General features: G+C 49.9%; 2 protein-coding genes across 2 annotated transcripts; one reads left to right on the forward strand and one right to left on the reverse strand.

The window, feature by feature from the left end:
- Positions 1-2,676: 2,676 nt before the first annotated feature.
- On the forward strand, positions 2,677-3,624 carry Pdw03_3085 (MYB family conidiophore development protein FlbD, putative; the record flags this gene model as incomplete). Its single annotated transcript, XM_014677060.1, has 1 exon — positions 2,677-3,624. One exon carries the CDS (start codon positions 2,677-2,679, stop codon positions 3,622-3,624), a length of 948 nt encoding a protein of 315 aa, XP_014532546.1.
- A 4,056-nt stretch (positions 3,625-7,680) lies between these two features.
- On the reverse strand, positions 7,681-9,581 carry Pdw03_3086 (Glycosyl hydrolase, putative; the record flags this gene model as incomplete). The annotated part of the gene is made up of 4 exons (XM_014677059.1): positions 7,681-8,702; positions 8,774-8,903; positions 9,073-9,505; positions 9,571-9,581. 4 exons carry the CDS (start codon positions 9,579-9,581, stop codon positions 7,681-7,683), a joined length of 1,596 nt encoding a protein of 531 aa, XP_014532545.1.
- Between the last annotated feature and the right edge of the window lie 1,828 nt (positions 9,582-11,409).

Genomic DNA, 11,409 nt, shown 5'->3' on the forward strand with positions numbered 1-11,409 from the left:
AGACCCCCCATTGAGCTTCCATCTCTGGCGGTCAGGTCGGTGGACCATGGTCATCTGAAGATCTTCTCATTTCTTGTGATCAAAGGATATGGGCTCTCTTCGCTGACACTTGATACACAGCTTTCCTCCTTCAATACCAGCCCTCAAACACCCAATATCTAAGCTCGAGTGCACGGGGCTACGTGATCAGCGGTGATCCCTGAGCGCTGACAGGGATTCATCTCAAATACTTGCCGTGTCTCTGATTGGTAGACCAAAGGGGGAGAGGGGGGAAACAATAGTCTACCTTGATCGACCGTGAGTCAACGGGAAACAATTCAAAACTAAATTAAAACAAAACGGAAAAAAGAAAATTTGACAGGTCCAATCTCGGGTGCACCCTAGTCAATATTGCATTCCAGGACGACGGGTTCATCCTTCCAGAAACGGTTTTTTCCCAGGAGCACGGAAATCCGATCTGGCTGTTCACACGAGGTCTTGTCCACATGGCTACACAAGAAGGTCCTGCTTCACCCCTCAGACGAGACAATGACAGGGGAATTCCCCCCCCCCAAAAGAAGGTCTGTTTCTCCACGCCTTTTTGGTAGTGTTTTTTTTTTTTTTAAAAAAAAATAACGACCAAAAAAAACCAAAATCTATAGATAGCCGTGTTCAAACATACCACTAAGTCAGAACTAATCCACCTGGACACGTTGCATTGACTTTGTTTCCCTTCCAATCTCGTGTGTGGAATAGATTAAAGATGGAGGAGGACTCCCCTCCGCTTATCCTTAACCGAACTGGCAGTCGCGCCGTGACAAATATCTGGGGGACCAATCACCATCCTACATCCGGATGCATGTAAGGTCTACCCCTGGGGACTTTAAATTACCCATCTGTCCACTAATTTCGTACGGTAATCATCGAGGATTATCTGCCCTCGTTGGGTTCCAAGCATCCCATCTGGTCCAAAAGCCAAAAAAAGGTGTGGCTTACGTTTCAACGGTTTCCGGTGGAGATCTCAGCTGCGACGGAGTAGGAAATTTCACACTCGTCGATCTCGCTCCCAGATCTCTTTTGATGTATCCATCCCGGGTCTGGTACATCAGTACCTAGGAAATAGTCTGTGAACGAAGGGACGGGAAAAATTGCCCTATACTTGCGCCGGTTCGGTATAGCGGGGATGATATCCAGAACCAGATTGGATAACGTCACATCCCGTGTTGAAAAGTGCATTTCCCTTGGCGTCTTACCCCCCCCCCAATTCGGTTTTATTGCACTGCGCATCTCGTTCTGTGGATCGGCCGACTGTCAGTGACGGGTGGCCCATGCAGTGTCTAATTTTTCATTTTCAATGGGGAGGGGAAGGGAGTTTTTTTTGGGATGGCTTGTTCCATTTCAAATGAGGTACCATTTTTAACCTTGCGCGTCGATCTAGATCTTGAAATCCAGGCAAACCGCGTTCATGATGGGTTCAAGCTCAAGCCTGGCAGGTCTACACCATGTACACGATCGACAAAATCTACACAGTCCCAGTGGTATCAACGAGATCTGAAATCCCTCCCCCGGTCTCCCAACATCTCCCAACATCTACATCTCCTCGCATCCCAAAATGGATGACAGAGATACTCCGATCTAGGTCTTCAAGGCGAACTCGGGGCTGTTCGGGGAGGCTGAAGCTGTCATCGAACTAAGCCGATTTCCCCATATTATTGAAACCCAAAAAAAAGGGATTAAATGAATTACCAAGGTTCTCTCTGCCCGATGCAGCAATTTGTCAAACTCGGCCCACCGGTCCACCAGTCCGTGGATCATCGAGCATGGGTCAGGCATAAATCCAGGAAAAGTGTTGCGCATGGCTGGCTGAGTGGAATCGGGGACGTCGAACCGCCTCTCGGACGTTAGATCTCTCCCAGTTGGGGTGACCCCTTTCTGTGGTTTGATATAGAGGATGCTCCCTGGTCGATGAAGGTAGCTATAATTATTTTTTAGGTTATGAAAGGGTTGAAACAAAACGTACTCTATCTCGAACGGCAGGGTGCCAGTTTCTCGATTACCAGGAAATCAAGCATGTATCAAATAAAAAACCCTAAGCGCCACGGGGTGATTTGAAATTCCAGCAACGGGGCTCAGGGTCGATCACTCCGATCTTTTTCTGTTTCGTCTTTCCTCAGCCCGAATTCCCGGTACTGAAGATCCTAACGGAGCAATTTTCCACTCCCCACGATCTATAGATTACAATAGTCGGTATTAATCATTTGGTTTTCTTTTTGGATGATTTTGGATGATTTTGGATGAGTTGGGAATTATTTTTGGAATTATTTTTTTGGAATTATTCTTGTAATAATTGAATTATTTAATGATTTAATTATTTTCCCACCGGTATTATTCCGAACTGTCAGCTCCGAGATCTTGGATCGTGATCTTCCATAGCGGGACCTGGAATTTTTTTTTAATTTTTTTAATTTTTTTCTTTTCTTTTCTTTTCTGTTGGACCCGTCCCCCTGGTACTTAAGACTTGACACTGTCCGATACTTTAATACCCATTTCCTCTACTTTTCATTGTACACATTTTTTTTTTTATACTTCAACTCCATCCATACTTTATATCTTCTACAACTTCTGTATCTTCTATATCTTCTACCTCCTCCATATCCTCCACGTCTTCTACCATTTACTCCACTCTCTACTCTCCTAATGCCTGCTTCACACCGTCGTGGTCCTTGGGTCCCAGAGGAAGATCAACTCCTCACCCAACTGGTCTGCGAACAAGGCCCAAACAACTGGGTTCGTATCTCGCAACACATGCACTACCGCTCGCCCAAGCAATGTCGGGAGCGTTTCCACCAAAATCTTAAGCCCTCACTTAACCGAGAGCCCATCTCCGCCGACGAGGGCCTGATGATCGAGCGCATGGTGAACGAAATGGGAAAGCGCTGGGCTGAGATCGCCCGCCGCCTCGGCAACCGCAGCGACAACGCAGTCAAGAACTGGTGGAACGGGAGCATGAACCGCAAGAAGCGCGGCCTGTCCACCCCCACCACTTCCCGCACTTATTCAGGCCGCATCGAGGCTCCGTACCCCCGCGCCTCAGCGATGAGCCCATCCCGCTCCCGCTTCTCCAGCTCTTCGGCTTCTTCTCGCCCGTCATGGACGGAGTCTATCGAGTCCGCCATTTCGGAACAATGTTCCCACTCCCGCCGACAATCACTGGCGCGCCAGCTCTCCCCCATCTACACCCTCCCCTCGATCAATCGACCCATCGAGACACCCCTCACCTCGCCTGCGTTCTCAGAGGCTTCACATGGGACCTCTTGCGAGCCACCTTCTATGGTCTCCGACCATAATTCCGTCTGCTCTTCTTCCCCCCGCACTTTCCCCTCCCCGCAACTCCTACCCTTCCCTGTCGACCTGCGCTCGCAGTACGAGATCCGGAGGCCCAGCGTTCATGTTCTCGAGGACTCGCCTAGTTACCCGGCTCGCTCTCTAGAGTCTCTGTCCGAGATCGCGTCCACACAGCGCTGGATAGGTCACCAGCCTACTCTGGCTTCGTGGCACCAACCTATGGACGTGCCCAAATCTTGGATCTCCAGATCTGAGCCTGTTCGTGACACTCGCATGGGAGTGAATAACTTGCTCAACTGAAAGAACCCCCTTTCCCCCCCCCCCCCCCCCCCCCCAAAAAACAACAACAACACACCATGCATCATCTTTCATGATTTTGACGAGTTTCTTTTCTCTCTGGTTTTCTCTTGTTCTATACTCCTGATTCCCCTTCGCGCTCGGGTCCCCTGATGGAACCCTTCTACATTTCGTCACATAATCTCCAATTTTTTTTTGTCAATGTTCTGTGGGGCGTTGCGATTTTCTTTTGTATAATCTTAATCTGTATAATCATGGTTCTGATCTTGAAACTTTGTATGTTGAACGGTTTTTTTTTTTTTTTTAAATTTTTGGTCCACATTTATTTGGAACGCAAATTTGGAGTCGGCTCTCCCATTTCTGCTTGGCATAATACCCTGTTTATAGCAATGATCTAATTTTGAATAGTAATTTTTTTTAAACGAGATTCTCCAATACATACAAGTCCTTGATTTCTGACGCAAATTCGCATTCCTACGGACAACAAGTCGTCCATATACCAATGCAAGAGGAAAAAAAAAAAGACTTTTTGTACTCCCACACGACCCCGTTCCAGCCAGCCTCTCCTCTTCTAGTATTGCAGACCTTGACAGAGAATGCCAATCTGCAGCCTCCAACCGTTGCGTTCTTCCCTTTGCATGGGTTCCCATAAGGAATGCGCCACCGGGCACACGCTGTGCACACGAGGATGGACGCAAGGGATACGAGAAAGGCCTGGCTCTGGTAAGGGCGGCCCAAGCACGGAAGTAAGGAACCCCACCCGTTTGTCAGACAAGGCAAGGATTGTTTGGATATCCAGAGAGAGTCGACGTGGTTGTCGATAGAAATCTAGAGTGCCCAGGTGGTACCCCTAGGAGCTGTTGCAGATGACTACATCGGGACCAAGTTCACGCACATGCACACTAGACTTAGGGAGGGTCGGGTATACACGACGGAGGTAGGATTGAGCATTTAGTCTGAGGGAAAGCACACTGCCCACGCCGATGCTGGTGCTAGTGAATGCTTCTGCATTGCCTTCTATCCAGACCCAGGATCGGAACCAGAAGACGTGATGTTACGGAGTTCTCCGTCCATGCTGCAGAACCCCCCCCCCCCCCCCCCCCCCCCTCCCTGCATAGTGACAGGCAGGAACTAGACCAGCCCTAGACCCTGAACCCAGACACCAGAGACCTGGCACAGGAAGTAAAAAAAGGAAAGCCGAGAAAGGAAAACGAAGTCGTGTTGAGAGGTTCGTCCGCGCCTGCAGGAGAAAACATTCGACAAATTCAAACGATCTGGCACCGGTCTCTTCCCCTCCCCCCTCTCCCCTCCCGATCTAGAATCGTATTGACACGGCAATCCCCCACTCACAGCCAAAGAATGGAACGGGAATCGATTACGGACCAGGCCACAGTCTAGTGTATAAGGCACCAAAAATACAGGAGCGAGAGCGAGAGGAAAGGATAATCGGAAGAAGAACCATCTCCAGGCGTAATATGGGGGTTTAGAAATGGTTCCGCCACAACTAGTCCAAATTCTGTAACGTTAGGGCCTGGAGAGGTCCCGCCTATCCGCCCGATGAGGGCTCTTTGTCTACTGGCTACCGTGGTAGCGAGTTGATGCGGGTTCTGGTGGATGTCGCTCCGATCGCCCAGGACGGCATGAGCGTTGGGACGAGTCTTGAGCCAATCAATGCGGTGGTCGTGATGCACAAGGACGGATTGGTGACGTTCTGACGGGATGAACGGCGGGGCTTGAAGGTGGTGATTTGGTGATGCATGGATCGTGGAGGTGTTCGTGCATGGAAGTCGGAACATTTTTTTTTTTTTTTTTTAAATTTTCTCTCTCTTTTATCGGGTTGTGCTTTTGAGTGTTGGGCTTTGGCCGTTGAGATTTGGCCTTTTTTTTTTCCCTTTTTTCTTCTTCTTCTTCTTCTTTGGAGGTGAGGTTGGGGTCATCAATGTCATCTTGGAGTTGTCATTGGGGTTTTCCTTTTTGGTTCTGGTGCTGTCTCAGTTCGAGTCTGTTTCCCTTTTGGGCTTTTCGCCGTCCCAGGCGTCTGATCGTCGATCAGGTCGAATTGTTTCAACACATACCAGTCTCGTTTCAAGCCCCACATGGGCGAAAGGGGTGACAGGCTGATTTCGCTTCCACACTCCTTCAGTTCGAGACTATCACACTACGATCGAAGCAGATCCCGGGGATTGACTTTTCGTGTGATAGGACACTGGGTGGTACCCACGGCGTCAACATTGACACTGTGCACCGGATGAGGATGGCTTTCTCTCCTCACCGGTACTTGGGTTGACCTGCTTTTTTGTGGAGCCAAGATGGGAACTCACCCCGGGAGACTAGTTACGATATAACGATTTCGGATTTGATCCTTTTCCTACCTGACAAGGAGAGAGTGGCTTCGAATCCCAACAGAAAGACCAGGAAACTCTAATTCCAAGGCACAGGGGCAAAAAAAAAAAAAAAAAAAAAACGGCTAGATCGAAACGAGCCGTTGGAGTGTCCACTGGCTATGACACGAGGGATCAGGGGTTTACATACAATCCACCCTCTTGTGATGGTTCGAAGAGGTGCAATATGCACCCGTTGCAACATAATCCATGGATTCGGTCTCCTACCGTTAGGAGTTCCAAGCTGCCGTGAGTGATCGATCCTTAATAGGCCGGGCTCAAGGGTGGGATCTGCATCCGATCGAGATTGTGATTTAGACCTTGATAAAATACTAGCGTCTATGGATCTTGACGTTCGGTATTGCATCGGTACAATTTTCACGTCTCCCCTCATCTGCCGAGAGATCTTCATTACCTCTTGCTTACTATCAACCATCGATCTCTTGATGATGACACGCTATCTTGCGAACGCATCGTGTCCTCCAGACTTCCAATCTACAGAAAAACCACCGTCAGGAACCGCCCTACGTCACACACCACGCCCTGATTGGTTGAGACTCTCGATCCATCACTAGCCCTCAGACAGCTCTAGCGTAGAAAGGTACCCGCCTGTCGGTACGCTCAGCCGCGTGAGCCCTTTTTTTTTTTTTTTCGGTTCCCGACCGTACCGGCAAAGTCGAGGGCTTTGCAAATACCGGTCAGGACTTTCCCGGAACAAAATCCCGACTTTGCAGGTGCTGTGATCCCACCTAACCATGGATTCAGGCCTTGCTTTCCGTTTCTGGGTAATTCGCTCCGTGGCATTGGTGGTGACCAAGGCTTTGTTGGGGGGGATGTGGTAGCTCGCAGGGCGATAGTCCAGATTCCAGGGTTGTTGCAGGTCTCGTTCTTGCTCGGGAAACTCTTTCTTTCTTGGGTCTTGTTTCTTTCAGGGAAGGGTTCCAACGGTTGTATTGTTGTTAATCGGGATTTTGAGTTCCGATGGACTTCTATGCATAAGTGGAGTTGGACTGCTGCTATAATTGGGCATCTTACATACCGCAACTTCAGGGGATGTTGCGACAAATGGTCATTGTTGACGTAGTCCTTCCTAATGCAGTAAGGGGCTTGCTTTGTCTGTGGGTAGCTCTGCTGGGCGACACTCTTGGCAACGGCGGCTTGGCTCAAAGGAATCTCGGACAGTCGAGATCTAGTACTCTCCGTACGCGCTTGTATTCGGACAACCTGCAACCTCAGGGGCTCTGTATCGCGGCAGATGGGTAAAATTCATGTAGTCCTTCCTAATGCAGTTAGGGGATGTGATCTCCAAAATGACCTTGGTTGGTGGTTTGCTAATATAGTACCTAGCAACGGTGGCAACGGTGGCAACGGTGGCAACGGTGGCATGTCAGATGTTTGATATCTAGGACAAACTTGGAAGGAGATATGGTACTTTGGTGACTGGGTGGGGAGAACAGCTGCTACCTGGACCAGGGGGAAAAAGAGAGAAAAAAAAAATAAAAGGTAAAGGCCAGTTCACCATAGCCCAGTACTGTTGGAAGCAACGTAGCATGGAGAGAACGGTATGGCCGAAGAACGAGATACTTGCCAAGTGTTCCATCCCAAGTCCGCTATCTACTGGCGGCAAAAGACCGGCATACTCTCAGTCGGACATTCGATCTCAACATCGCGACCGCCCTCATACACAGTATCCTTCTTGTCCCAGAGCTTCTACGATGCTCCAACCGGGCAGATAGGCCTTGATCCTGCGCTGCCCTGGCTCCAATACTGGCACAACCAAGTACGTCGACCCAAACATATACTGAGTCTCAATCTCCCAAGCCCGCTCATCCAACGGGAACTCGCAAAACAAAGTCCTCATCACAGGAGTCCCCCTCTCATGAGCCACACGCATTAATCCCCGCGTGTACTCACGAAGCTGCTCCCGAATCCCAATATACCGTTTACAGATTTCAAAAATCGCATCTCCATACGACCAGATCTCATTATCCGCCCCGGTAGCCGTCGGCTGTCCCGCCGGCTTCGGCTCACGGTCCCCATGTAGCCGCATAACTGGACAGAACGCTCCCCACTGGAACCATCTCGTGAACAGCTCGCGGAACGCAGGGTCGTCGGGGTTGCCGCCGTGGAAGCCGCCGATATCTGTCGTCCACCATGGGATCCCAGCTAGACCCATGTTCAGGCCTGCTGCGAGTTGGGTGCGGAATGAGCTCCACGACGATGCGATGTCGCCGCTCCACACGAGCGTGCCGTACTTCTGGCTGCCTGCCCATGCGCATCGCAAGAGGTTGACTATGTTCGTTTGGCCCTCTGCAGTCATGCCTTCGTAGAACCCCCGTGTATACTCTTTCGGGAAGGTGTTTCCGATTTGCAGGTTACTGCCGGCGTGATAGCGGTAGATGTCGAAGTCGTAGATTGAGAACTCGGGCTCGGCTTCATCGAGCCAGAATGTTTTGATGCCCATGTTGTAGTAGTTTTGCTTGGCTTTGCTCCAGATGTACTTTCGGGCTGCCGGGTTCGTTGCGTCGAAGTGTGTGATGTCGCCGTCGCATTGCATCGCAATGCGCATACCGCGGTCGTGGCGGATGAGAAGGCCCTGTTCGAGCATCTCTGGGAAGTTCTCGGATGCATTCTCGACGGTAGGCCAGAAGGAAACCATGAGCTCGGCTTTGAGCTCTTTAAGCTCCTTGACCATGGCCTCTGGAACCGGAGGTTGTCTGTTAGTGGGTCTTGATCTGGAAGCGAGACGAAAACGAGCAACGTTAACTCACCTGGATCTGGCCAAAACTCCGAATCAAAGCTCCATTCTCCTTGGTGCTTCCGATGGAAGAAGTCGATGACAATCAAATCCAGAGGAACCTCGCGACGCCGGTGCTCGCGCGCAATGTTAAGCAACTGCTCCTGGTTTGTGTAGCGGAGTTTGCATTGCCAGAAACCAAGATCATATTCTGGCATCATGGGAAACACATCCTGTCACTTTGGCATAGGCTTCTTCGATTCCGCCGGGGTGTCGCCCGCCACAACCCAATAGTCCAATGCCTTGGTCGAGTAAGCTTCAAAAGCTCATTACATTTGTTCCCAGAACCGCCCGTCCGATGCCGGGGTTGTTCCAGAGGAAGCCGTAGCCGAGCGACGAAATCGCAAAAGGGACACTGGCTTGGGAGTTACGATGCGCCAGTTCAAGGTCTGTGCCTTTTAGGTTCAGGTAGGGCTGCTGATACTGTCCCATGCCGAAAATCTTCTCTTCATGATCGAGAGACTCGAACCGCATGGTGAGGTGGTAGTCGCCACCCAGGGTTGGACGCAGCTCACGAGCCTCGACAGTCAACGCGCTGCACTTGGAGTCCTTTGGGTCCTGGCGGTGACGTACATACTCTTCAAGGAGTTTGTTTCCCTTCGAATCGTAAATGACAATCTTGCCTCTGCGTGACACTGTTGCTTTGATGTTGCCGTTGGTGATAGTCGCTTCGTGGTCAGCAATTATCTCGATGCCTGGGCTGGGACTAAATGGTTTGGAGGAGAGGGCCCAATATTCCGTTGGAAATGACGCTTGTCTCGTTACACGCACCCGCAAGGCATTCTCGCCCTATGGCTGTACCCAGAGGATGTGGTCGTCGAAACGGAAGACGAGCTTGTCGTCCTCGGCGTAGAGCATTTTGCACGCCAGACTGTTGGCGGTGGTTAATCTGTTGTATTCTGATAGAGAGAGGCGATCTGTGCTAACCAGATGAGCAGTCTAGTTCAAACAGCTGGGCATTAAGATCAAGTATTGAGAGAATGGCATGATACCCCTCACCATGAAATCTTGATGCCATGCCATGGCTATTTCCGATGGGATTTACCGCAGATCCACTGCGTGCAGTACCAGTCACAACACTCATTTATCCCAGAGAGTTTCTGGAGAGGTCTCGTGGGGTGATGAGGTGGAGGTGTGTACCTTTAAACGCCTCGAAATCATAGGTAACCTTCGCGAGTTTAGCCTAAAGACGACCTTCCAGATAGAGCAAGGACACTATCCCGCGTCTTCCAAAAGATCAACCCGGTTCGTACAATGATGTTTAATAGACAAGCCCGAAAGGGAATGCTCTATCACATGACCTCGTGGACTATAGCCCCTATGTATAGGTACAGCAGCTAATATTGCTCTAATTGCTAGAATAGCAATGCCCTATCTAAATGATTCGACCAGCAACAGGTATGCCTAACCCCGATCCGACGAGAATAATAGCCACATTAAGCGCATGTTGAGCTTGAAATGTGGTTAGAAGGCTGTAGATTAGTCTATCCAAGCTAGTGCATAACCTTGGACACATACCTTTGGTCACTAAGCAATGCTCAGATAAACTTTGGCTTATTTCCTCTTCCTTCTTTCAGGCGGCATTGACCTAATTATTAAATCGACTTTGTATGAATTCAAAGCTCCCTTAGCTGGTTTCTTTCCTTTTACCAACAATATGAGCAAAATCAAAATCCCCAAAGGCTTCAAGGCCTGGTACGACGAGCTGCTTGCAATAGCTCAACAATCTCCCGACCCCATCCCCTAACCCCTGCTCGAACATGTCGAGGATCTCCAATCCTTTGAGCTCCCTACAATAGCCGCCTCCGAGATGACACTGCAGCAGACAGAAATGGCTTTGGGAATTCAAGGGGCCAAGGGACCTCAGCCTTGGATGATCTCATACATTTTCTTTGCTCTCCCGGCAGATTTTGGTACCTATTAGCCTCATCCCTCGGCCTGGACGAGACTTGATTAGAAACAGATCGTTGTCTAGAACAATACGACACGTTGACCAAGCTTGGAGTTAACAATGAGGCCAAGTCGCGTTGTCGCATTGACGCATTGATATTCGTCGTATATCGAAGTTTGTTGGAGCAAGGCCTAGTTCCAAGCACCGGAGACAGTAGAGCCACTCTCTCCTTTGAGACTCCATTCAAGTGGAGTCCCGTGCTCATTGACGGAATTCCATACACATGCACTGGAAACGTTGACTATGCTGTCCTTCTCGGATACAGAAATCATATGGCTTGTCATCTGGCAGCACTAGAGGCCCAAAAGCGTGATGGTTTGGCTGGAACTGGACAATTGTTGGCTTAGATGGCCATGGTTCAAGCGAGCAGAAAGGCACGTGGCCAGTCCAATTGGTCTGTTTAGGGATGCTTAAGTGACGGCTGGGATTTTCGGTTTTATTTCCTCGACTTGGAAGGAAATTGGTCCTCAAAAATTATACTATCAGAGGTCTTCGGCTGGCAAGAAATCGCCAATACGTTAGCCCATATGATAACACAAGCACAGGCAGTCGCAAATTCCCCCCTTCGAACAAGCTTGTGTTCAACGCGGGGTCCTTCTACCAGACCCCCGTCAGTCGTTTCGTCGGTCGTTTTTCCAGAAGGCTGTGTTGCTCCAAAG

This window comes from Penicillium digitatum, chromosome 1 (genome assembly GCF_016767815.1).
Source record: "Penicillium digitatum chromosome 1, complete sequence".
Taxonomy (NCBI): Eukaryota; Fungi; Ascomycota; class Eurotiomycetes; order Eurotiales; family Aspergillaceae; genus Penicillium; species Penicillium digitatum.